General features: G+C 40.6%; 1 protein-coding gene across 1 annotated transcript; it reads right to left on the bottom strand.

Annotated features, from left to right (window-relative positions):
• Nucleotides 1-5,916: 5,916 nt before the first annotated feature.
• MEX3C (mex-3 RNA binding family member C) lies at nucleotides 5,917-25,260 on the bottom strand. The gene is made up of 2 exons (XM_015240548.2): nucleotides 24,095-25,260; nucleotides 5,917-7,316 (listed from the first exon to the last, which is right to left on the bottom strand). Exons 1-2 carry the CDS (start codon nucleotides 24,831-24,833, stop codon nucleotides 6,091-6,093), a joined length of 1,965 nt encoding a protein of 654 aa, XP_015096034.2. The 5' UTR covers nucleotides 24,834-25,260; the 3' UTR covers nucleotides 5,917-6,090.
• Nucleotides 25,261-25,504: the final 244 nt, after the last annotated feature.

The raw sequence follows: 25,504 nt of genomic DNA, 5'->3' as shown, positions 1-25,504 counted from the left end.
ACAAAGATTGTAGATTTATAATTTTAAACACAAAAACAGCAGGAACTCATTTAGGCAGCAGGTCACAAACATCTCCGTTTCCCGTGAGCCCATTAAAAAAACACCCCGAGGGCCTAGCAATGTGGGTTTCTCTTCAGCTATTTTCCTCTTTTGTCTTCCAATCCCCGTTTCTGATCAATGAACTCTATTTTAGTTTAAAGTATCTGACCACTTGTCCTCCTTACGGAGGCTCTCTTGCACTGGTGTACAAATGTTATTTGAAAAATATAAATTAACGAGATAAACATTATGGAAGCAGCATACAAAATCCCCAAATGGTAAGAAAATTTAACATTCTTTCAATTCTTTCACCTGGTCAGCTGAAGGCACTTAATGGGAATAATCAGTCTGAGGCAGTCAAGAAGGAAGGTATGGCAGTTGAAAGAGAACAGCTATTCTTAATCTTTATTAAATGGAATCTCCTTATTAGGTTTCTCGGGGTCCTTCCCTGACTCATCAGTGCTCCGCTGCCTACAATGACTTAATCACTAATAGAAGATGGTTAAGGTGTGGAATAGCCAAAAAGCAGAATATTATTGCAACCACTGAATTACGTTGTGGAAGTCTACAGACATGGAAAAGATGCTCACAGTGTGCAGGCACACCTTGTGCTATTGCGTTTAGCTTTATTGCACTTTTTACAAATTGAAGGTTTGTGGCAACCTGGCCTTGAGCAAGTCTGTCGGCACCATTTTTCCAACAGCACTTGCTCACTTTGTGTCTGTCACATTTTGGCAATTCAGTATTTCAGATTTTTTCATTATTATATTTGTTATGGTCTTCTGTGATCTCTGATGCTACTATTGTCGTTGTTCTGGGGCACTATGAACCGTGCCCATATGAGGTGGCAAACAACTGAGAAGTTTGTGTGTTCTGACTGTTCCACCAACATGCCATTCCCCGTCTCTCTGCCTTTCCTCAGGCCTCCCTATTCCCTGAGATACAACGGTATTGATATAAGGCAATTAATAACCCTACAGTGGGCTCTAAGTGTTTAAGTGAAAGGAAGTCACATGTCTCTCACTTTAAATCAAAGGCTAGAAATGACAAAGCTTAGGTTAGAAGGCATGTCCAAAGCAGAGACTGGCCAAAAGTGAGGACTCTAGGGCCAGTTAGCCACATTGTGAGTTTGAAGGAAAAGTTCTTGAAGGAAATCCAATCAGTCACAACATTCCCTTCAGCCAAAACCTAATCCAGAGTGAGGCCCTAACTCTTTAATTCTATGAAGGCTGAGATGGGAGGAAGCTGCAGAAGAAAAGTTTGAAGCCAGCAAAGGTTGGATCATGAGATGTAAGGAAGGAGGCTGTCTCCATAACATCAAAGTGCGAGGTGAAGCAGCAGTGCTGAGGTAGAAGCTGCAGCAAATTATCCAGAAAAATCTAGCTAACTAATGTGGGGGGCTGTACTGAACAACAGATTTTCACTGTAGGTAGAACAGCCTTGTATTGGAAGAGGCCACCTATGACTTCTAGAGAGGTCATTGCCTGGCCTCAGAGCTTCAAAGAACAGGCTGACTCTCTTGTTAGGGACTAATGTAGCTGATGACTTTAAGTTGAAGCCAATGCTCATCTACCATTTTGAAAATCCTAGGGCCCTTAAGAATTATGCTAAATCTACTGTGTGCTCTATAAATGGAAAAAGGCCTAGATGGTAACATATCTGTTTACAACATGGTTTACTGAGTATTTTAAGCCCACTGTTGAGACCTACTGCTCAGAAAAAGATTCCTTTCAAAATATTACTGTTCATTATCTGGTCACCCAAGAGCTCTGATGAAGATGTACAGATTACCACAATATTCATTCTACAGCCCACGTTCACTGCAAAATGTATTTTAACAAAATACATTTTGTAAGGCTCTAGCAGCCATGGAGTGATTCCACTGATGGACCTGGGCAAGGTCAACTGAAAACCTTGTGGAAGGGGTTCACCATTCTAGGGACCATTAAAAACATTCATGATTCATCAGAAGAGGTCAAAATAACATTAACAGGAGTTTGGAAGAAGTTGATTCCAGTCCTCATGAATGACTTTTGAGGAGTTCAAGACTTCAGTGGAGGAAGTAACTGCTGATGTGGTGGAAGTAGCAAGAGAACTAGAATTAGAAGTGGAGCCTGAAGATGTGACTAAATTGCTGCAAGCTCATGATAAATCTTTAATGGATGAGGTGTTTCTTATGGATGAACAAAGTGGTTTCTTGAGATGTCATCTACTGGTGGTGAGGATGCTGTGTAGACTGCTGAAATGACAACTAAGGATTTAGTATATGACAAACTTAGTTGATAAAGCAGCAAGGGGTTTGAGAGGATTGACTCCAATTTTGAAAGTTCTACTGTGGGTAAAATGCTATCCGATGGCACTGCATGCTAGAGTTGTTCCTGAAAGGAAGAGTTGATCAATGCAGCTAACTTCATTGTGGTCTTATTTTAAGAAATTGCCAGTCATACCAGCCTTCAGCAACCACTACCCTCGTCTGTCAGCAGCCATCAAAACTGAGACAAGACCCTCCACCAGCAAAAAGATTATGACTCACTGAAGGCTCAGATGATGTACATTTTTTAGACATAATGCTATCTTATTGCACACTTAATAGACTACAATGTAGTGTAAACATAATTTTTATATGAGGTGGTCTTGAACTGAACTTGCAGTATTTCTGAGGCCTGTATTATGCATATCCCCAACCTGCATTACTTAGAAATAAGTTTTGGAATGAGAAAAGTAGAAATTTAAGGGAGGGGAGGTTGGTAGCAGATTGGGAACCAGTGTGTTTTTATGTTAACAGATCCACTGGTGACAATGACTTGAAGTACAGTAACATTCCTGTCCCTATTTTCTAAGCCTAATTATTCTAGCCTTCTTCATTCTTGCTAAAAACCTACTTTACAAGGGAATTCTTTTGATAAATTCCTTTATAGAAAAAAATTACGTATTACAATAACTAAGCTGCTAGCTGATCTGAATGTTTTCAGTTTAGCATCTAGTCTCCAAGGTTGTGTAACTGGAGTGATGTCAGGTCCTCTCCAGTAGGTTTGCCTAATTCTTTATTATTCACTGCAAATTATCCAGTGTGATGCTGTAATTCCCTAGTAACACAGGTCCCCAGGGTTTCCTGGAACTCTCTCCCCCACTACTTCCATAAACAAAAAAATCAGTGTAGACATGTGAGGAAAGGCAGATTCAGACTGAGACCTTGGATAAGTGCTTATCAGTTCTGCTAACAGTTTCAGACAAAGTTTTGGCTTCCTCTGCCAAGGAAAGGCTCCAAAGTAGATTATTTTCAAGGTCCTCTGAAAGATTCTGACCTTGTTTTAGGTAAAAGTTAAAGAAATTCGGAGGGTCTACCTCAGGGGTAAAGTGCGTGCTTAGCATGTATGAAGTCCTGGGTTCAATCCCCAGTACCGCCATCAAAAAATAAAGAAAAATTCATAGTCACCATTCATTCAATCTATGCTGTTTAACTTTCATACTTCTGGAGACTAATCCTAAAACTAGTAAAATAATTCTCTAAGGCAATGATCTTGCTCATCATCAAATCTATATATTCCAGAGTCTTCTAGCACAGCCTGAAAATTTGTCCAAAACTTACAATGAAAAGTCTTACTGTGGCTATGTAATATCTTTAATTATCAAGAACAGAACTTTGGTTTTATTAAAACAATCTTAGAAGTGTCTTTATTCTTGCTTTTTAACAAGCAGCAACAATTTATTCTAGTTGGTATCAAGTTTCATTAATGGAGTAGTATTTTTTATCAACCACAAAACCTTCCAGAAGGTACTCAGCAACTGAAAATTTAAAACTTGTACCTTCATATTAGAAAAAAATTAGTTTTATAGATTTGGTGATAAAAAGACACAAAAATCCGTAAAAAGGGTAGAAACTGAATAGAGTGTAAGTTGGACTCAGGATTTTAGTTAATATGTATAAAGTCATTTACTATTTTATTTACAATTAGTGACTATTTGTGGTCAACTATATAAACATGCAACTACACAATCTAAAACTACCTAATTCTCTAATTTTACTATAACATGACACTTATCTAAAGAAAAAGCTAAATTTGGATAGGGGCATAACCCACACATTCAACACTAAGAACACATTCAAATCACTACAAGAAAGAACATGGGTCACTGGCTGGGGAAAAGGGAAACTCTGTAAGAGGAAATTCTCAGTTCTGGCAAACAGCAATCCTCCAGTCTAAAATAATGATTACATGAAAAACACCAAGGAGAATACATTCAAGTTAATGGAAACAAGTCTTTATTAAGTAACTTTTAATATCAGAAAAATAAAACTCTTATAATTCTCTTTACAGCAAATATATAATATCAGTGCTTTGGCCATCTTAAGTTAAAGGCCCTTTATCATAAAATATATGGTTTTAAACTTTACTCAAATTGAATTTATAATCCCTATCACTTCCCTACATATACATAACAAAAGAGTGTAGTAAAATTAGCAAATACTAAACTATATTGATAATTTATCATTCTTAGTTTGTGGTTTTTAGAAACAGTACACGCACCTAATATATGTCGATTCCTTGGCTTATTAGTTGCAGTGTACGATGCAACAGAATACAAAATACATGCTTGGTGAACATTCGTTTGTATCTACAAGATGGCAGCTATAAAGATTAGGTTTCAATACTGACATTTAACTATCCTACAAGCAATTAGCATTACATCATAATATGCCATCAAGGCAATTTTTTATACTGAAAAAATCAAAATAAAAACCGTTATTTGTAAACTTTTATACGAAATGTAACTCTTCAAGTGGAAATAAAAAATAAAATTTGTCTATTTACTATTCAATACACATAGGATTTCAATTTTGTTATACTGAGAAAAAAAGCTCTTTTGTGTTGGGAAAATAACGCTTCAAAAAATAATTAGTAGAAAAACCCACCAGTATAACATTTTGTCCGTTCAATGCCAGCACAGATTTGGGAACATACTGAGGATGAAGTCGTAGACATCCACAGGTGAAATGTAAAAGTGTATCTTAAATCTTTCCTTGTGATTGGAAATAGCTTTGAAATGAAGTAAACTGATTGGAGGTCGTCACAGCTGCTTCTGTGAATTACGCTAAGGGCATCATTATCCCCCCCCTCCCCCCTCCCCTAAATTACTAAAAATAAAAATATATTTATAATGTGCAAGACAAATATGGATTGAACATAAAATGTTTCACATTTTGATCTATAGTCTAAAAATTAATCAATAGCTTGATCAGACTAATGAATGGAATGTTCGCATCCTCAATTATTAGCCAATATAGGTGCATCCCAAAGCCCTTCCTGAAATGAAAAACCCAGGTGGCCATTTCCAGATTCACCGAGGGAGGCAATGGGTGGGAATTCACAATCGACACAATTGCATTCCTGATCCACTGATCATACCAGCCGTGAGCACTGGGCGAGATGAAGGTCAATGTAGCAGTTTGTGTCCCAAATTATAACCAGTGATGGAGTAAACTGCCATCAGCCCTATTATTACCAATAAGTAATCACAATGCATTAAAAAGTTACTTGCAATCCTGCAGAATTAGGCATAAGTTGTTGTAAAATAAAAAACAAACAAACCTGTTTTGTCAAAACTGGCAGTGTAAAGAAGGCAGCACTGGAAGTGTCTGAATCATCTGTAATGCCAAGTACCCTCCATAAACTCTTAATGTGGTTAGGCTTTGGGACCCATCGTTTTGAAATCTTAGACGTATACACTTTTCTCATAGGTTCACACCACCTATGATTATCTTCACTCAGCCGAGTTGAACGTCAGCTTTAGCAATTCTTATACAAGCTATGTCTCTGAGTCTACAGGATAGTATTAATAATTCAAACCAAACTAATAGACAAGAGACCACTTAGGTTTAGTGTTACCATAGCAGCCTTTTATAAGTTTACTAACAACTTTAGCCTAATCCCAATAAAGCCTGATAACAGTCATAAGAATTCATTAGGAAGTTTACTGGGGGTACCATTATACCCATGCCTTTACGAGTCCATATAGAGATATAGTATTTATGTATGTATATATATATAGTTAAGAGTGAATTTGGATTGCCTGAGTAACAGCTGTCTGGCAAACTGGACATGATGGCGTTCTCTTTTCACATATCTTGTTGGCACATTCCATGCAGAAGAGGTTGTGGCCACATGGAACTAGGGCAGCAATAACTTCGTTCTCAAAGCAGATCACACAGTCATGCTTCCGTCTTGATTCTGGAGGTGAGCTAGAGGTGGAACCACCATTGGAAGAGGAGTAACTATTGGTACCATTAGAAAAAGCAGGGATGTATATTGGAAGGCCAACATGGTTGCCTGTACTAGGTGGGTCGCTCCTAACCCTCCGAGCAAGTGGGTGTTCAATGCTCTCAGGAAATGTAGGAGACAGACGAGGAGTAGATGGCTGACTTCCTCTACGCTGAGTCTTCATGTTACCAGGAGGATCACTCCCAAAGCCAGAGAGTGGGTTAACTGGTTCAAACGGAGTCCAGATAGTTTGAGCAGATGTTGGTAAAGAGTCAAAGGCAGGAGAATCAACCGCAAGATCTTCTGAAGCCACAGAAGGTAGTGTGTCTCCAAACCAAAAGTTTCCTGTGCTAAATGGGCTTGTCGGACTAAAGTCAGCCAGCCTATTGCTTCCAAAGTAGGAATCTGTGGAACCACTTCCCAGGGAACTGGAACTATCGTTTCGGTAATTGGATATCATTCTGGCGCGGCTAGGAGGAACCGGATTGGAGGAGAGCCACGCAGAGCCGAGAGTGCCGCCTTCAAAGCTGACATCAGTACCGTTGTAATGGAAATCATTCTCTTCATTGAGCTCGATATAGTTTCCCGTGCGCATGGCAATATGCATTTCTATTTCTTCTCGTGCTCGGTCAACATTCTCGGGCATCCCCGTCACTTCAAAGACAGGCTCCTTATCTCTGCTTGGAGTTACTATGTATGTGTGGGTCTGCTGCTGAATTCTTTTAATAGTTGCTCCTTTGGGTCCAACTACTAACCCTACCACACGATAGGGGACCCTGACTTGAACGGTGGTTTGACCGGGCAGATTAGGACTGCATGACAGCCCTCCCAGAGCAGGGCCATTTTTGTTTCGAGATGCACGAATCATGGAGAAGTGCTCTGCAGCAGAAAGGATTTCTCTTTTGGCCATGGCAACATCTTCTTTCCGCCCAGTGACAACAAAAATGGGCTCTTCACCACGAACAGGTGTCTTGATATACGTGTTCGTCTTGGCTCTCAGCGCTTTAATTTTACAACCTGTTAGAAAAAACATATTTCATAAGACTCAACATCCACTTCAACAATATTGATCAAGACTAGTGACAGGAAGCTCTTTTCAAGCTCAGAGTCTGCTTCTGGGCAGTCCCCCCCATCACTTAAAGTTTTAAGAGTTTTTCCTTCATTACAAAAACTTATCGCTAGGTAATGATAAAGCTTTCCTCATTCCACTGAGGCTCCTAGCTCCTGAGGTGTACTTTCTCAGTGAGCTCTCATTTGGGAAGAGGTGACACATCTACTGGAGGTCTTTAACTCAGAGGTCAGGCTTATCGTCTTCTCCCTCCTGCTATCAGTCATTGCAAATGATGCACGACATACTCTGTACAGGCCAGCTACACTGTGAGTGGGTCTGACGGACAGAACACTAATAGTTTATCACCTTGCAGGGCACTGGTGGCAAAGAAAAGCTATTAATGTACACGTGACACACTTAATACCCACTGCCTTATTTAACCTACACAACAACCCTAAGAACTAGACTATTACACTCCTTTTATTGCTAAGGAAAATAAAGCACAGGGAAATTGTATAACTTGTCCAAGCTTACACAGCTAGTAAGTGGCAGAGCCAGAGTTAAACCTAGTCTCACTTCAAAATCTAGTCTTTGTTAGTCCAAGAACTTCAAATTTCTCACAACTATACTACATGACAGAAGTTCTTCAACTTTTACTTACTTGTCTTATCATTTTACCTTAACATCATTACTTTTTCCCCGTAAAACTCAATTGATGACAACAAAATGCTCAAAGCTAGGTCATCTCACTCTTGTTCCATCAGTTGGATTTTAAGCACACAAAGAATCAATTGTGTTTATTCCCATATTTGTTTATCCTAGTTGTACTCATGTGTTAACTAAATTAACTATTACATAAACCAATGACATGAATGCAAAAAGACGCTGAAGTTGTATGAAAATTGATTTTTTAAAATTTCAATAAAGATGAATACCTTAAAGAAAAAAATGCAGATGAACCATGGGTGAGACAACTGTAAAATCCTGCAGTCAAACTAACATAAAATAACTCTGTACTCACTGTAAAGTTTTTGCTAAATTCAAAATAAACATACCGGAAATTATATGGAATATGGGTGTTGGGTATGGTTTTATTGAAGGACTACTCTGGCTGGCAGACCAATTCTCAAATAAAAGGCTTTGGCCCTAAATCCTAAGTATATTTAAGGTAAATAAAATAATCTAAGACACGTATGCATAACTACCTATGTTTACTTTTTGGAGTAATCACCCATTACTAGCGCCAACCGTGTAAGATTAGAGGGCTTCAAACGGTAACTTAAAATGTCAAACGTACAACTAAGGCATACAACTCTAGGGTTATACTTTTCAAAGAGCTCATCGTGAAGCCTGCCAGAAAAGATTTCTTCTAATGAATATATCATACGATTCCCAGCTCCTCAAAATAAAGAAGCTAGGTGCTACTGAAGACATGTGTCAATCTGGGCAGCTCTCTTTCTTAAACCTTTACTGGCCCCCAACAAATCTATAACGTACAATAACTAATTCTTCCCAGACATTACTTCCAACCGGTGGAACTGCAGTAGTCCCCTCCACCCTCACCAAACAGGGCTCCGGCCTCCAGTCCATCCTCTATAGTCACTGTAGGCAGATGATGCTTTCTGAACAAAGCACAGATCACATCACTTCTTCGCATAAACTGTTTTAATGGCTCCCTTTCACCATAAGGATAAAGTCCAAACAATGTGGCACACACGAGGTCCCTCTTTACCCAGTACCTGATTGCCTCTCCCTAGCCTTGTCTCTGTCCCACTCTCCTTTCCCCATCCTCACTTCTTAAATGCTGCAGTGTGCTCCCACCATGTTTCACTCCTGTCCATGCTCCCTTATTACCAGGACCAGAATGTTCCTTTGCCCTTGCCCCTTTACTACCAGCTCTGCTTAACTCCTGGTAGCCCTTCAGATTTTAGTTTAGATGTTTCAATCTCTACGAAGCTTCCTCTCCCTGACGCCTGGTCTGTGTGCCCTTCCTAAGCATTCTCCCTTCGCAGCTGGCTTAAGTATATGCCATGGGGTGGCCAAATAACATTTGTTGAAACGAAGACCACTGTTTTCCTATATAAGAACAGTGGGCCTTTCTTAAACATACTGCTTTGGTTTTTTTTGCAGAGCTTCCCTGGACTTTCATATTCTGGCCCCATACTGCTAATCTAGCCTTGTTGAAGGGAGTTGATTATGCTAACTTCAATTACAGCATATTCAACGGAACTTTACTCAACCTATCATTCAACTTTGGGATCTGAACTACAAATGAAGATCCTGTTCCCCCTTCCAAGAAGCTGCAGAACTTATAAAGAAATGGCAGCTTTCTTCCTGCTGGATCTTAGGTACCTATCATGAAAACACTTTTAGAGCCAGGTTTACTCTTATCTGAAGGTATATTCATTTGAGAAGACCAGAGGGGAGGTGTGTAGTTAAAAGCAAAACTGCCAGGAAAGCAAGTAACTGGCTGAGGTAAGGGCTGAGGGGAGGGGGAAGCTTTAGGGCTATCAAGAAATTACTACAATGAGTCAAATTTATGCTATTGTGAAACAGTAAAGTTTTTTTTATTATACAGTGCTGCTACAAGTTTATACCTACAATGAACTACAAGATTAAGTTGATAGTATAGCTTCTGAGTATAGGAAAATCTGTATCAGATTTTGCCCCACAATAGAAAGTGGATTGGAAAACCAGAACAGTAAAACTTCCATATCTACTTATCATTTATATAGGCTGAATCTCTAGGAAGCTCTCTCAGTCAGCACAGGTGTTGCTTGAAGCTGAGAACTGCAGTTGCTTTCCATTGAACAATACGTGAACAATGGAGATACCTCAGCTCTGAAAGGGGTGGTATGAACAACTGTTCTTACTGTACACTCAGGAGACTTACTGTCAATATTTGGATACATGAGTTTATACTCTGGGCTACAACTTAAGAAGGCAGTCTGCTAGAATCACATTCCTAACAAAGAGGGTACTGATCATCCTGCAGAAAAACACCAGGGAACTTCTATTATAATAGGGCAAAGGGAGAGTTAGCCTTAGAGTCTAGGGTTGGCCCCTCTCCACCCTTACTATAATGAACATTAGAAAGTTAAATTAAGAAACCTCTCTAAATGCTTCTGAGATTATAAGCAACCATGAGTTGCACCTTAGAACACTTTTTGTTTAATGCCTAGTAGGTATATTATTAACTAAGAAAATATTCCTAAAAGAAAATATGCCATGGGTGGAGCTTGGACCACTTCTGAGATAAGGGCAAAAGATAGGCCTACCCTGCCCCAAAGGGTCATGTGCTTAGGTTTTGTAGATCAGGGAAAGAGGAAGCCAGAAGACAGCAAAACCAACCCCTTTTACGCCACTGCCAGACAGAAGTACTTCTTCTCGCTCCTAAATTTTATAAGGCAGCTTTAAACACTGTAGCCTAAACTCAGATTAGGACTATAGGAAACCTCTTCAATCATACTATTTCTATAGGAACATACATATTATGAATACCAACCAACCAACACATGGTTTCTGGAATACATATACATTATAAAGCTGGGGACAACTTAAATAGGCAGAGTTCTAAACTGATGACACAAACTAAAGGAGAAAATCAGAAAACTAGCTTTATTATTTTGCAGGTGGTGGAGGTAAGAAGTTTTCTAGAGTATTTTAGATTTATTTTCTATTTGAAAATGTGAAGATTTTTTAAAAACCATGGAAAAATTTATAATCTCAGAGTAGCACAAAATTCAGAAGCCACAAAGGTTCTGGATAGATTAGACTGCACTTTAAAAAAATTGCTGTGTGGCAAAAGTCACCGAAAACAAGGTAAAAAATTATTTACAGCTCACATCACAAATGGCTACTTTCTCTTACACACATACCCATACACTACATATCAAAACACCAAAACCCAACAGAAAACAACAGGTCAAAGAAATAGCTTACAGAAAATATATAAATGTCTTTGAACATGAAAATTCCCATTTTCATGTGAACTGAGGTATTTTCCACCTATAAGACTGTCAAATATCAAAAACAAATATCAAAATGGGGAAGAGGACCTCACATTTAGCTGCTGAGAGATAAACAGCTCAACGGCAGTGTGCAATATCCACTGAAATTACAACTGCACGTGTCTGTCCCTACAATCCCACTGGTAGAACCGCATCTGTATGCACACTTGTGCAGGTGCAAATGACCTCTGCATTATATTACTGTCTTTAGCAGTGTGAGGCTGGTACAGCTATATAAGGAAATACTGTGCAGTCATGAAACTGGTTGACTCAGGTGGACAGGGGAGGAGTGAGACTTAATTTTCCTTGTACATTTACATTTTTAAATATATTCTGAACCATACAAATGCATTAGTTTTTCAAAGAAGTGATTAGAAGATTTTAAAAAATCTGCTATGAAGTGACACATTTTATTACACTTAGCATATCGGTCAAAATTTTGGCTGACATTTTTAAAACATTTATGAACAGCAGGGTAAGTGATCATAACTGCCTTTTAAGTACAAGAGGTAAGGACTAACAATTGTTTTCTTACAGCTACAAATAAAAACCAACATATAGCAAGCTGTGTTATCAGACTGTGTGGAGATCGAGAATAACACTTAGGATTTTCCTAGTTGTAATTTTATTTTGATTTGGAAGTAAATTCCCAAATAGTCTCCAACTTACTTCCCTTGTGTAGGAACCCATTTCCGCTTTCTCTATCACGGTAGCTGGGGCTGTGTTTCACCTTATAACACTTTAGCAGCAGCCAGAAATCTGGTCGTCTCACTCCCTGGTACAGTCAAGGTTCAGTCCTGCTTCTCCAGGGTAAAGGGAGCCTCTCCCACCAGCAGCTCCTTGGCAATTAAGAGGGAGAGGTCTGCTGCTGCTGGGAGAGGAGCTGGAAGGAAGAAAAGGAGTTGAAATGCTATCTTCAGTGTTTCTCAAACCATGGTTTCCAATATCAATTTAATAGGTTCCAAATGTTTTAGTGAAATATATGTGCAATTGGTTGCAAGGTAAAATGTTTTGCTAGGGGAGGGGTGGGGTGCCACAGTCAGAAAAGCTTAAAACCGCTTTAGGGCCACCTTCTAATTCCATGAAAATGTGGAATAATGTACTTAACCAGACGTAGAATTAATTACAGTCGGCAATATGGATATAATTACAGTCCAAATCAATTCACCTTAAAATAGGAAAATTATCCAGATTATCTGGGTGGGCGTGACCTAATCACGAGTCCTCTAAAAGAGTTTTCCCCAGCTGGTCTCAGAAGTAGTCTGATGTCCTCTGGCTAGCCTGGAAGAAAGCAAACACTCTACGCTGTGACCTGCTCTCGGAGACCTCATGGCAGGGAACTGCAGGTGGCCTCTAGGAGCTGAGAGCTGGAAGGAAAATGGAGGCCTCAACCCAGAAATTTTTTTCTGTTAATTTTCCTTAGTACCTGCCTTAGTTTTCTAATGCTGCCATAACAAGTTACCGCACACAGTGGCTTCAACCTCACAAATCTGTTATTTTATAGTTCTGTAGGTCAGAAGTCTGTTATGGTGCTCAATAGGGCTAAAATCAAGGTGTTTGCAGGGCTGTGTTCCTTCTGGCAGCTCCAGGGGAGAATCTGTTTCCTTGCTCATTCAGGTTACTGGCAGAATTTAGTTGCTTACAATCATAGGACTGAGCTCCCTGCTTCCTTGCTGACTGTCCACTGAAGGCCATTTCCAGATTCTAGAGGCCACCAACATGGCTTGTAACCCTGTCCCTCCATCTTCAGAGCCAGCAGTGGAGGCTGAATCCTTCTCATGCTTCAAAAATTGCTCCTCTTCTCTTATCTGCTCAGCTAGTTAAGTTTTTCTGCTTTAAAGGACTGTTATTACACCGGGCCCACCCAGATGACCTCAGACAATCTCCCCATCTCAAGGTCCATAATCCTACATACTCAAAGTTTCCAGGATGTAGGGTATAGGCATTTTCAGGGGAAGGGGGTTTAGTCTGCCTATTATACCACCATTTTCCCTTCCTCCAATTATTTCCTCATTTTACCACGTCCCTGGTTTTTAAACAAAGGACTGTGTTTGGTTCACAAAAATTTTAAGCCCTAACCTAGGAATAGTGACCCAATGCCCAGAGTAGCTACATATAAGGGGGTCAAGAAAAGTTTGGGGATCACAGGCCCTGGAGTAAGGTGAGGGATAGAGCTAAAAATCAAAATAGGTAGAAAAGAACTAAATAAGCCAGGGTGTTGACAAAGGCAGGGTGTTCCTGTCAAGAGGTGGGTGATTTGGTAAGAGACATACAAGTAAAAGCTGGCCTCCACTTGTCCTAAGGACTTTGACCAGCTACACCACTCCTTCTCCAGCCCAAGGACATTCACCAAGTATGAGAAAAAGACCAGCCTCGTACTTGAACTTATCCATTCAAGTATTAAATTCCCTATAAAGGTACAGGTGCTAATTCCAGCTGAAATACAGCAACCATCATAATTTCTGTTCTCAAGGAGCTCACAGTCTAGAAGGGAAACAGTCATGCAAACAATACTGATCTAAGATAACCGCTTTAATGAAAATAGACATACAAAGCAGTGGGAGCGTAGAAAAGGACAGGACTTTACTGTTTACAGTAAATGAAAGGAAGTTTCAAAGACATCTGAACTTAGGCTTGAAGAAAGTGGTTGTGCCAGGTGGGAAGGAGAGCAGAGGGAACTACAAGGGCCAAAGCAGGAATCAAGAGTCCAAGAAGGCAGCCAGGAGACCACACCTGGCTCAGTTCACGGGGAGCTCTGAGTGGCTGGAGGGGAGGATGCCAGGGGAGCAGGCTACATGGGGAGGTGGTCTTCAGTGTCAGGCAAGGGAGTTCCAACTATTTTTCAGGTGCAAAGAATTTGTTTTGTTTTCTAAAGAAAGGAGACCCAAATGTTATGTGAAGCATTGCTGATTTTTGAGAGGATTCTGTTCTCCAGAAATTAAATTCATTGTATTTTCCACTTGTTGAATAAACTAGCTACATGTATAAGGCAACTTGAGAAAGGTAAAATATGAGCACAAACCAGAACTGTGTATATTTTCACTTTGGGTCACCCTTGGGGTATATATACCTTCTTCAAAAATTCTCCCCCAGCGGTGTGGTTTTAAGAGAGAAATCAGTGTGCGCATGTGCGTGCACGCGCACTCTCACACACACACACTTTAATAAAAATGAGGAGAGAGAGTGAAACTCCCTGAGTTCTTTTTACCTGTGAGAAAATTAGAACTCTTGGCTTGATTTTAAAATTGTCTCCCCCTCGACCCCCACTCCATCCTTCTCCCAGTTAAGGGGCCATCACTTACCTTCTCCCAGACTTTATCATCTCCTAAACATGCCTAGTTCCTCTTCTATTTCTGCTCAGATATCTCCCTTAAATAATCGGGAAAATTCTCCTAGTACTTCTCCCCCATCTTCTGAATAACAAAGTTTCTGACTAACAAACATGGCCATTTGGAAAAGATGAGACTGTATGTGTGAAAGGATCTAAGAACTCAAGAATAATACAGAGCTATGACTCCTACTGTCACAGCTACCACTTAATCTTAGAAGGTTTCGTTTAAAAGAAACAATGTAAGGAGCAAAAAACTGATTATCTGCAGGACTGGCCTCTAATCTACCACCAGCTCACTTGAGGTTTAATGTTAGGTCATTCAACCTCAAGGTCCTTTCCAGTGCTTTTCTTTTTTACCAAGTCCCTCTTCTAGGAAATACAAAATCACTTCTTTCTGAAGTCTAAAAAGCACTAGGGACAATCAGATACTACCATATCTCGCATGCATATATCTATTCTTCTTTTCCCCAAGAAAAGTAGGTTGAGTAATAGTTGAGAACACAAGACTTTGGATAGACCACCACTAACCAGCTTTGTGAGCTCTAACAGGTCACTAAACCTCTCCTTTATGGGTGAAGAACTAAAATTACAGATATTCCTCTCACTTGGTTGTTGCAATGATTAAATGAAATAAATAATGTATTAAGAATACTTATTACCAAGCCTGTTATTCAAGTAGGTGCTCAGTAAAGGATAGCTTTTTAGGCCACCTAACTCCCACTACCCAACATGAATAAACCGAGCCAGTAGGCTTGGCTTTGAAATAACAGAAAGAGCTTAGAGAGCTACCAACTGCAAAGTCAGATCTCAAACACGAGTTGCCTCAATTCCATACTCCTCTCACTACATACCATTTTTCTCTAGAAGTGGTAGAGAAACATATTATTTCATGTGTATATTTCATAATGTATTAGAATTAATGGGGGGGTCATATTATTTAATGATTTTACATATAAATAAGGTCCTTTTCGCTTAGAATAGCTAGACACACTAATCAAAACTCCTTTAATTTTATAAGGAGTCAATTTTTCAGTATTATAGCTTCAAAGACTGATGAATATCAGCTAAATCCCAACTAGAGTGTGTTATTTATGCATACAACTTAATCCACTTAAATACAGTACAAATTAGCAATACAGTGGATTCCTAAATGCATAATATAGAAATAGCTTTCCTTTATAGGGTTCAAGAGTCCTTGTAACTATACTCAGAATTCTCTGAAATTTTCTGTTATGAATAGTGTTTCACTCTAGGCATTACTATGACATTTCAAACAGCTTCATTTATGTGATTTTAGTTTTACTCATTATCAGTATTCATATGAACATTTACTGCTTTTAAAACAAAACATCCAGACATCTTAGGTTGACTGGCTCCTCAGTTAAAGGGTTAGAGATAAAGGCAAAAGAGAAGAAAACCCCAATTACCAAAATGTGAAAACTAAAATAATAATAAAATAGCAAGTTTCTAATCCAACAGTTCAGTTCAATAAAAACAGCAAGTATCTGCTTTGTTTCAGATACTTTAAGTGACATTAAGAAAGTAGAAATGACAGATTCAGTTTTGCCCTCACTGACTTTCACAAACTTCAAGCACCACAAAGATTTGGTATCTACACATGTTCATGTACAGATAGTGATCGGTCATTTTCTTTTTTTTTTTTAATTATGAATACTGTGTTTATTCATCTTTGTGCCCTCAACAGTTTATTTTGGGAGGGCATTTCATTATTTATTTATTTATTTAAATAACTTACTGAGGTGAAATTCAGTCTAGAAATTAACCATTTTTCAAAATGAACAATTCAGTGGCATTCAGTATATTCAGTGTTGTGCGAACACCACTTCTATCTAGTTCAAAAACATCTGGTTGGTAGTGTCTTCTATATCCTTGCTGCTTTGTCTGCTTGCTCTACCACTTACTGAGAATTGAAGTCTCCAATCCTATTAGCTTGAGACTCTGAAAAAGTTACTTATGTCTCCACAGATAGGTTTCTTTATCTGTATGATGGAAACAGGAATGGATCAAATGGAATGGCATACTGTCTGACACATTTTAATGTTCATTACTTAAAAAAAATCAAATGAATCAATTTTCTATAGGGAAGTTAAAAATATTAAAAGAATTTATATCCTACTTACCTCCTAAAGACAAAACTTACATTTAGACTGTGAAAAGCATGTTAAAAGCTACTTTACAAAACTGGGAGGAGGTATGCTGAAGTCAATCTAATTGGTAATCTGAAAACTGATTTACTTTTACATGATTTTAGGAACCCTTTCTGGACAAAAATCAGAATGTAACAGCTACAAGAGATAATCTAATTCAGTCTCATTTTATACATGAAGAAAACCCAACACTTTGCCCAAAGTTATAAATTAATGACTCTTAAATACCCCATTCCCTACATACACCATACTCTCAACCTGTCTTATTTTCTTAGTTGATTCTTAGAAGTGGAGAAGTCCTTGCATATTTTTTATTTTAATATCTTTAAAAATGGAGGTCAAACTATATTTAAAATCCTTCCTCCTCCTTTTTCACTTAGTTTAGACAAGAGGATCGAAATACTTAATTAAAAAAGGCACATATTTGGCCTTTCACTAAAGCTGTGACACCCAGAAAAGGGTGTAAATTAGAGATGAAAGGCAGAACAATTTTCCTAGCTGGGGATTTTAAAATTAGGTTCATGCCTTTTAGAGGCGAAACCTTAGAATTACCTGTTTAGATACCATACAGTGGAATCAGATTCATCTGTAAATGATTCTCTTCCAGACTACAGACTAGCTTAGCTCTTTACCAGGAAATACATTTAAAAAGTTCCGATTTTAAATAAATTTTAAGACACTGTAAATTAAAAAAAAAAAGGATATCATTAACTAGTAGCATATATACCCTAGTATAAAAAGTTACTAAAGTGACAATTTTGGGCTTCATCTAGCATTTGCTCAGAGTACAAATCTAGCAATAAAAAAAATGTATAAATTTTACCCTGCCTCATATATATTATCTCTGTACTTTTAACTGTACAGTGAATTTGTACTAATGACACCTTCTCAAACTGTGTCCTGACCAATGAGGGGTGAGGGGGAGGCCAGGAAGAACAAGTGGATGGAAAAAGTTTTTTCTTCCCACAAAAGGAAACTGAGACTCAGTGGAGTTAAATGATTTGTCCACTGTCACAGGCAACAAATGGTGAAACCAGGTTTCTAACAAGTTTTCTAACTCTAAGTTCAGTATCCTTTCCTGCAGGTACTAGTGGAAAGGCAGAAGATGAGCCAAAGGGGAGGGGAGAGTGGTACAGAAAGGGGGACAGTATAGAAAGGTCAGCCTACAGGGCAAACACTTTACACTGGTAACGTTTTGAGGAGATTTCTAAGTTGTCTGGAACTATTCCCTCCCTATTCTCCTCTAATCATGTTTAAGACAAAATGACTTTATGCTTATCTTCAACTACCTCTGCAGTTCATGAAATAATTTTCTGTATTATTTTAAGGCCTAGTCTTAATATTTCATGACAACTTTACTTGTGGTCAAATCAGGCCTCCCTGCATTCAGTCAACTGCAGTTTTTGCTTAACAGACAAAGGCAACAAGCCACACCCACAGGAATTGTTCTTAAATCCCAAACACTGGCATGAAAAGAGGTTCTATGCAATGTAACTTCAAATTGTCAAAATCAGTCACGGAATAAAGACAAAGTATTCAAATAGCATTAGGCTATGCATATTCAATTTAACAGGGTTGGGCTTGGTATTACTGACACTAGAATATCATTTTAAAAGCTTAAATATCAGATTTAATCCATATACATGTCTATATAGTACCTAATGGTAGCACAGGAAAAAAGTTACAGTAAACATGCATTATGGTATATAAGCCCTTTGGGAAGGATTAAGATGCATTTTAATAAAAAACATATCACTTTAGAATCACCTAAAGATCAATGGGGTTTTAAAACAGATTATCCATAATCTATGTGGAGTTTCATAAAGGCATTTTTAAACTGCAAATACACTTTCTATTTAGTATCTTAAGAATATTACCTGTTTTTTTCATTTTGAATTTAAATTACAAATTCTGTATGGCATAAATTACATTTTAAAGTTCTGTAACAATCCCATAGATTATAAAATACAGTGGTAGTCATGGCTGTTCATGAATATTCTTGTTCTCTCCTGTGAGCACATGGTTGTAATGCAATTTCTCACCCACTTGAAGAAGGGTGTGGCCAGATGACTTGCTCCGATTAATGAAATACAAGCAGATGTGATTACTACTTCCAGTCTGACATTTGAAGACCAGTCTGTGCTTTGCCACTGCCTCATCCCTCTGTCACAGGGGAGGACCAGGCAACACCTGAGATGGTGGCTGCTCTGCAGGCCTATGTCCCTGAGTGACTAAAATGAGCAGAGCCCCTGTGAATAAGAAGCAAACCTTTATTTTGTTTTAATATTGAGATGTTGGGGCTCTTTGTTTTCACAGCATCATTTAAGCCTATCTGGATAGAAGTGCCATGTGTCTGCCTGGCATTCAGACATCGGTTGGTTCTAGTTCTATCACATTGGAAGAACACAGTAACGTGTGAACTGTCGGCTAAAGCCAAGAAAAGGTGAATGAGGTTAAACAGAGTGGGTCAAGTTAATTTCAGATTTAACTTAAAAGTAGTGTGTGCTTCTCAGTTACAGTTTCATATATATGTCAACTTGTGTATAATTCAGAGTCCCTAGAGGTACAGTAGATATGATTATACCCAGCTGAAGAAGAGGAATCTGAAGCCTAGGGAGTTGAAGTGATTAAAGTAACCACAAAGTGTGTTATTGGCACCGGGTAATCAGAATTTAGGAATTTTAATTTCTGATTGATGGCTCTTTCCAATATGCCACAGCTGAGCAGAGACTGGTAAGGGCAAACTGGGATGGTTTTCAATATATATTTTTTTATACTAAAACATACATTCTAAAGTATGTTTAAGACACAGTTTAAAACAAAAGCATTAAATTCATCACACTGTACAAATATCAAATTCATTCAAAACCAAATCCACGAAACACTAATAAGCACAATCTTATAACTAAATCCTACTTTTCCCTGAAAACTTAAAATGTAAGAACTACGGAGAATTTCAACCCATAGACATTGTTGGAAAATTTTCTCAATGGAAATCTCTAACATAGTATTAGTTCTCAATTATTTCACTCTCTGGGATCATTTTTAGGTTGGTGGCATTTCTATCAGGGGGCAGAAGATACATCCTTGAATTACCACTTCATTTTTCATTTCTTCCCTAGTGAATCAAAATAGTTCATCAGCTAATAAGGTAGGAAGGAAAGGCAGTAGATTCCCCCACTCATTTGCAAAACAATTATAACTGATGCTTCCCCAACAATCCCAGAGCTAATACAAACTATTATTTAGATTTTAAAGCCTAGCAAAATGCTTTAGTACTGAGGCAGCAATGCAGAGTAAGAACTTTACTATCAAACAAACTGGTCCAAATCCAAGTTCCACTATCTGAGTAAATTACCTATCAGGATCTTAGTTTCTACATCTGTAAAATGGGGATAACCATCTAGCAGAGTTAAATAGCACATGCTATACTACCTGGCAGAAAGAATGCCAATAATCCCTCCTCCTCCGTAAGAAGAAAGACACTGTGTTTTAGCATTATCTCAAACTAGTTATCCTCATGAAATGTATATTTCTCCTTAAAGAGAAAATTTATGTACAAGACCAAGCTGCTGCTTTTTAGAACCGGAAGAGTGGTTCCACTCTCAGCAACTGGGAAAAATTTTCACGAGGATATATTTAAGACAACCTTAAGCAATGTAACATATTAATTGTTTAAAAACTGACAATATACACAACCACTGGGGATCAGTGGAGACAGCATAGCTCAATAAAGACGACAAAAAATTTCTAAGGTCTAGCTCAGGGATAGCCAAAGTAGGGTACAAGAAAATCCAGTGCAGGGGGGAAAAAAATCAAAACACTCCAATCTCCATTTTGACCTCATCTTTGTGTTAGTCCTAAATATTCAGATAGAGTATAAGCTTAAATTTTTTTGACAGTGTACCCCCCCCCAAAAGCCAGAAAAAGCTTTTCTCGACTCTGAGGCTAGAGAACACACATATACCATCAAATAAATCACTAATGAAAATAGTTGCAGATGTACATTAATCTTAAACAGTAATATAAAACCTTGGGTTACATAAGTCTTTCAAACAACTGAATTTATGACATTCCATATTTATTTACAATGTAGTTAAGAATAGGTACAGAGTTCTACTTTAATTCACTTTTTGGTCTAACTGGTTATCCATGGCCGTACAAACTAGAACAAAGTCCGCTGATTTAAACCTGTTAACCACTGTGAATGGGGTCTTTCAGGTACTACATTTTTAAAAAAAGTTAGTTTTGAAATCTGTTGTTAGGTTTACTTTAGATGTCTATATTCTAAAACGTCTAATCCACAATAAGCCTCTTTATTTCCTGACTTGATTTTATAGTAATGTTGGTTTCGATGAGATGCAAAGCTTATAAAAGGGGGGCCAATTTAACATTTGCAAATAACCATCTGCTAGTGGGGAGTATAAATATGAGGTCAACACTCTGCCAACTTTCATCACTATCAAAAGCAGCAGTTTAAAAAATTTTTTTTTGAAAGACACTGGAACCAGAGGCCATCTACATGAGTTGCTAGTCTCTGACTCAGAATTTCATTTGTCCTACTCTTTCCTTCAGAGCTGAAGTCACAAATGTCTCCATCTGTGACATAATTATTTCCAAAACCAATTAAAGAGATGTCAAACTGAAAATTATCACTTCAGGTAATGAATAAAATGGCAGGAATGGGTATCTTAAGGAGGAAAATTTAGTTCACCCAAAGCAAAAAGTAAATTAAATGATTTACCCTGTTTATTCACCTAGGGAAAATGAAAATTATCACATGCTAAATGGATGCAAACATTAGATGTTGCCTGGTTTTCTGTAGGAGTGGAAAGATAACTTTACAGGTTTTATTATGGTGCTGCTGAGGGGTGGGGGGAGCAAAGGGGTCAATGATCCAGTAGTTGAATGGTTCAGAGCAGGAAAAGGCTAAGACTTTCTGCTCTTAAGATAAGATAGGGGATGATGACATGCTTTTAACAGTACTGACAACTGGGAAAATATTAAACACAAAAAGAATAGTCAGCAATTTGTCCCCATGTCCTAAGACATAGATTCACATTTTCTTATTAACCAATAAGCACAGTCCTAAAAAGAAAAACTTAAAGACTATTTCATTGCTATAATTTGGTAAAAATTAAAGCTTGAAATGAATCAGTTACTTTTAAACAGTGGATTTGTATAAAGGTACAGTTTGCATAATGAAGGATCATTTTAATCACGCTTTAAAGGGTGTGACATAGAGGACAAAAGTTTGTATTAAACTAAATATACAAAAGATTTCAGTATCTTGTCCCTTAGTAAAACTGGCATCCAAGTGTCCTTTTCCTTTGTTATCCTAACCTGTCACCATAAGCACACTGAAGCAACTTGTGTTGAGGAAGTGGCATCGTAGTATGGCGTCAACACACTTTTCCAGCCCCTTTTCATCACTCCCGTATCAGTCCCTAAGTATCAAAACAAACAAACAAAAATCCCCACAACTTTCCAATCATACCTAGAGATGATTCCTCCACACCTCTCCTCATGCTGTCCCTCAGTCTTTCTTCCATCTCCATTTGCTGAAATCCTATCCATTCTCCAAGGTCCTCTAGGGTTGATGTTCTTATATATGTGTTTTGTTTGTCACATTCTATAGTGTCATTAACTGCAGACTAGTGCCATTCCACGCTTTATTAGACTGTTAGCTTCTTAAGGGCAGCAAGCCGGTCTGAATCAAGTTCCCAGCTGCCATAAACCCAATGCTTGGCAAAATACAAGCGTGATATGTAGCAATTCCTCGATGTTCTTAATTGAACTGTTAACTCACTCTGGATATCTAATTTGAGATAATATAATTTTAACCTATGTAAAGTTAAACAGTTCTCTTCTGGAGTAGTATCTTCAGCATTGGTGGTGGGGGGTCCAAAACAACTACATCAAACCAAAAACCAAACAAGGCATGCAAAATTTACCAAACTACAGGAATAAACTCATTTGAATGGCACCAGCTGTAAACATTGCCTCTAAGCACTAGTCATCAGGCAGTCTGAAATTAGCTATCTCCTTTATCCAGATTTCAGATGGTCTTTTTCTTATTAAAATCCTAGAGGTAAGAAATGAGCCAACTCTGTTATTTGAAACCACCATTTCGACAGACCTCTTATTTATGTGTACTTTAGACGACTTGGGAAAGATGAGATCATTTAAGCAGCAGCGCCATCATTTCTCTTTATTTGACCCCAACACTATTGTCAACCTAACAGTAAGGAGAAAGGCATCAACCAGGTTAAATCATATTGTAATAAGTCAGCTGCAGGTAATATTTACTCCCTTAGTAAAGGGGGGAAAACTACACTAAAGAGCATAGGATCTTCCCTAAAAATGTCGGATACAGAGGTACTCTGGGCATCCCCTTCCCCCCACCTTCACAAATCTACTCCTGGAATCTGAGACATAGGTCCTTTGTCTGAACAATGTGGGAGGAGTCTGTCTGCAGTACTGGTGTGCTGGCAAGTGAAGAAGAGAATTTACTGAAAACTGTATAAACGCATGAAGTTCCTTAACTTAACGACTTTACTGTCCAGTTTTTCTTCATCGTGTGCCCTGAAGTGTTCTAAAAGGTAGCCAATGTGCCTTTTGGAGAGTTAAAAATGTATCAAAAGGAATACAATAAGATCAACAGAGAGTTTCAAACTGCTCTTCAAAAGCTAAGTTTCAGAATAGCAGAGGGGCGGAGGGGGGGGGGGTGGTAACGACCACTTGAACATCCCCTTCCCTCTCGAATGAGCTCTTTCTACAAGACACCATTTCTGTCAATTTCTTCACCCGAACCAGCTGCTTACTGTAAGAGAAACTGAGCGCTTTTACAAGACAGTCCGCTGCGCAAACTTGCAGTCTCGAAGCTTTCCGTGCACATAATCGAATCCACAACCCACCGACCTTTTACCACCTCACTTAGGTTTTTCGGTGCCACGCCAGCCAAGTGTTAGGAATACAGACCGAGCAAAGTGAACGCCGCCGGATTGGGTGGCTGGAGAAACTTACTACCTTTTATTGTGCAAATAAGCGGAACACCGTGGGGTTTTCACAAGGTGACCCATCTTCTCATCTCGTCGACCCTCGGCTCCTCCCAGACCCCTTGGCGGTGGACTCGCCAGGTTCGCTTTTTCCGCCCCAAGCTCGTTTCTTTCGTCTCCCCACCCACGCCCCGGGCCATGCCCAGCTGGACACCCTCCCCACACACCCGCACTCACCCTGGCGACCTACAATCTCCGCGACGTGCTCGGAGCTGGGCACCGGGACGCACTCGGTGGTGTTGACGCTCTTCCTCCGGAGCAGGGCCGCCTGCTCCCCGTTCAGGGCGGCCGCCGCCGCCCCGCAGCCGCCGGGGCCGTAGGCGTGGGACAGCATCGCCGCCATCATGCCCTGGGCATCGTCCCCTCCGTAGAGCACCCCTGCCGCGGCAGCCGCCGCGGCCGCCTCCCGGGCATCGAAGCCGGCGGCGGGTATCAGCACCGACCCCAGGGACCCGCCCGGGATCGGCTGGGTCTGGGAAGCGGCGGCCGCGGGCGGCGACAGCAGCAGCAGAGACGACCGGTCCTCCTCCTCTGCCTCCTCCAGCTCCTCCTCCTCCAGCAGGTCTCCGTCCAGCTCTGCTTCCTCCCCCTCCTCCTCCTCGTCCTCCTCCAGCTCCAGCTCGGCCGCCTCCGAGACCCCGGGCCGGCCAGATGGAGCCCGCTCCTCAGGAGACAGCGCCGCCGCCCGCCGGGCCTGGCCCTGAGCCGCCGGGGCCCGCAGCGCCGGGGTGCCGGGCTCCGCCGGGCTGGGGTCGTCGAGGCCTAGCGCGGCCAGGCGCTCCCTTAGCACGAGCCCGTCCCCCTCGAGCTCCGGGCCACTCGCAGGCGGCGGCGGCAGCGGCGGCGGCGGGGGCGGCTGCGGCAGGGGGGCCGGGGCCGCCGCCAGGGCCAGGGCCGCGGAGCTGCCGCTGGGCATCGCGGCGGCGCGCTGTCAATGGCGGCGGCGGCGGCGGCGGCCGGGTCAGGCGCGGCGGGCGGCGAGCCCCATGGCGGACAGGGCCCCGGCCCTGCTCAGCGCACAAACACCTTTCCTCTGGGGAGGCGGCGGGGCTCGCAACCCGGGTCGAGGAGCGCCAGGGCCGCCCGGAGGCCGGAGAGGGCGGGGTGGAGGAGCAGGGGAAGAAGGCAGAGATAGGTAACTAGGTGGGTGGGTGGGGACGAAAGCGGGGCGGGCTGGTGGAGGTGGCAGCGGCTCCCCTCTCAGGGTTTCTTTTGTTTCATGGCCTTAACCAGCCCCCGGCGCGCGCGGCGGCGGCGGCGACGCCCCACGCCGCTCTCCGAAAGAAGCCGGCGCGCTCTGATTGGCCGCTTTTAATCTGGGGGAGCCCGCCCTCTCCTTCCCGCAGCCTTCTAACTTCTTTCCCTAGCCCCACCCCCCCACCCTCTTCTCGGGCCCCGCCCCAGAGCTCTCTGATTGGGTGACCGGGATGAGCCAGGCCCCAAGCCTGCTCCTTCCGTCCTCTGCCCCCCACCCCTCCCTCCCCTTTCCCTACTGGCTCACGAGGAGAGGGACTGTGATTGTTCGCTTTACACGTCATTTCTTGTGACGTACACAGGTGGGGGCGGGGAAAAGGAGGGAGGCCTAAG

This window comes from Vicugna pacos, chromosome 30 (assembly GCF_048564905.1).
Source record: "Vicugna pacos chromosome 30, VicPac4, whole genome shotgun sequence".
NCBI lineage: Eukaryota > Metazoa > Chordata > Mammalia > Artiodactyla > Camelidae > Vicugna > Vicugna pacos.
This window is presented reverse-complemented; position numbering and strand designations above follow the sequence as displayed.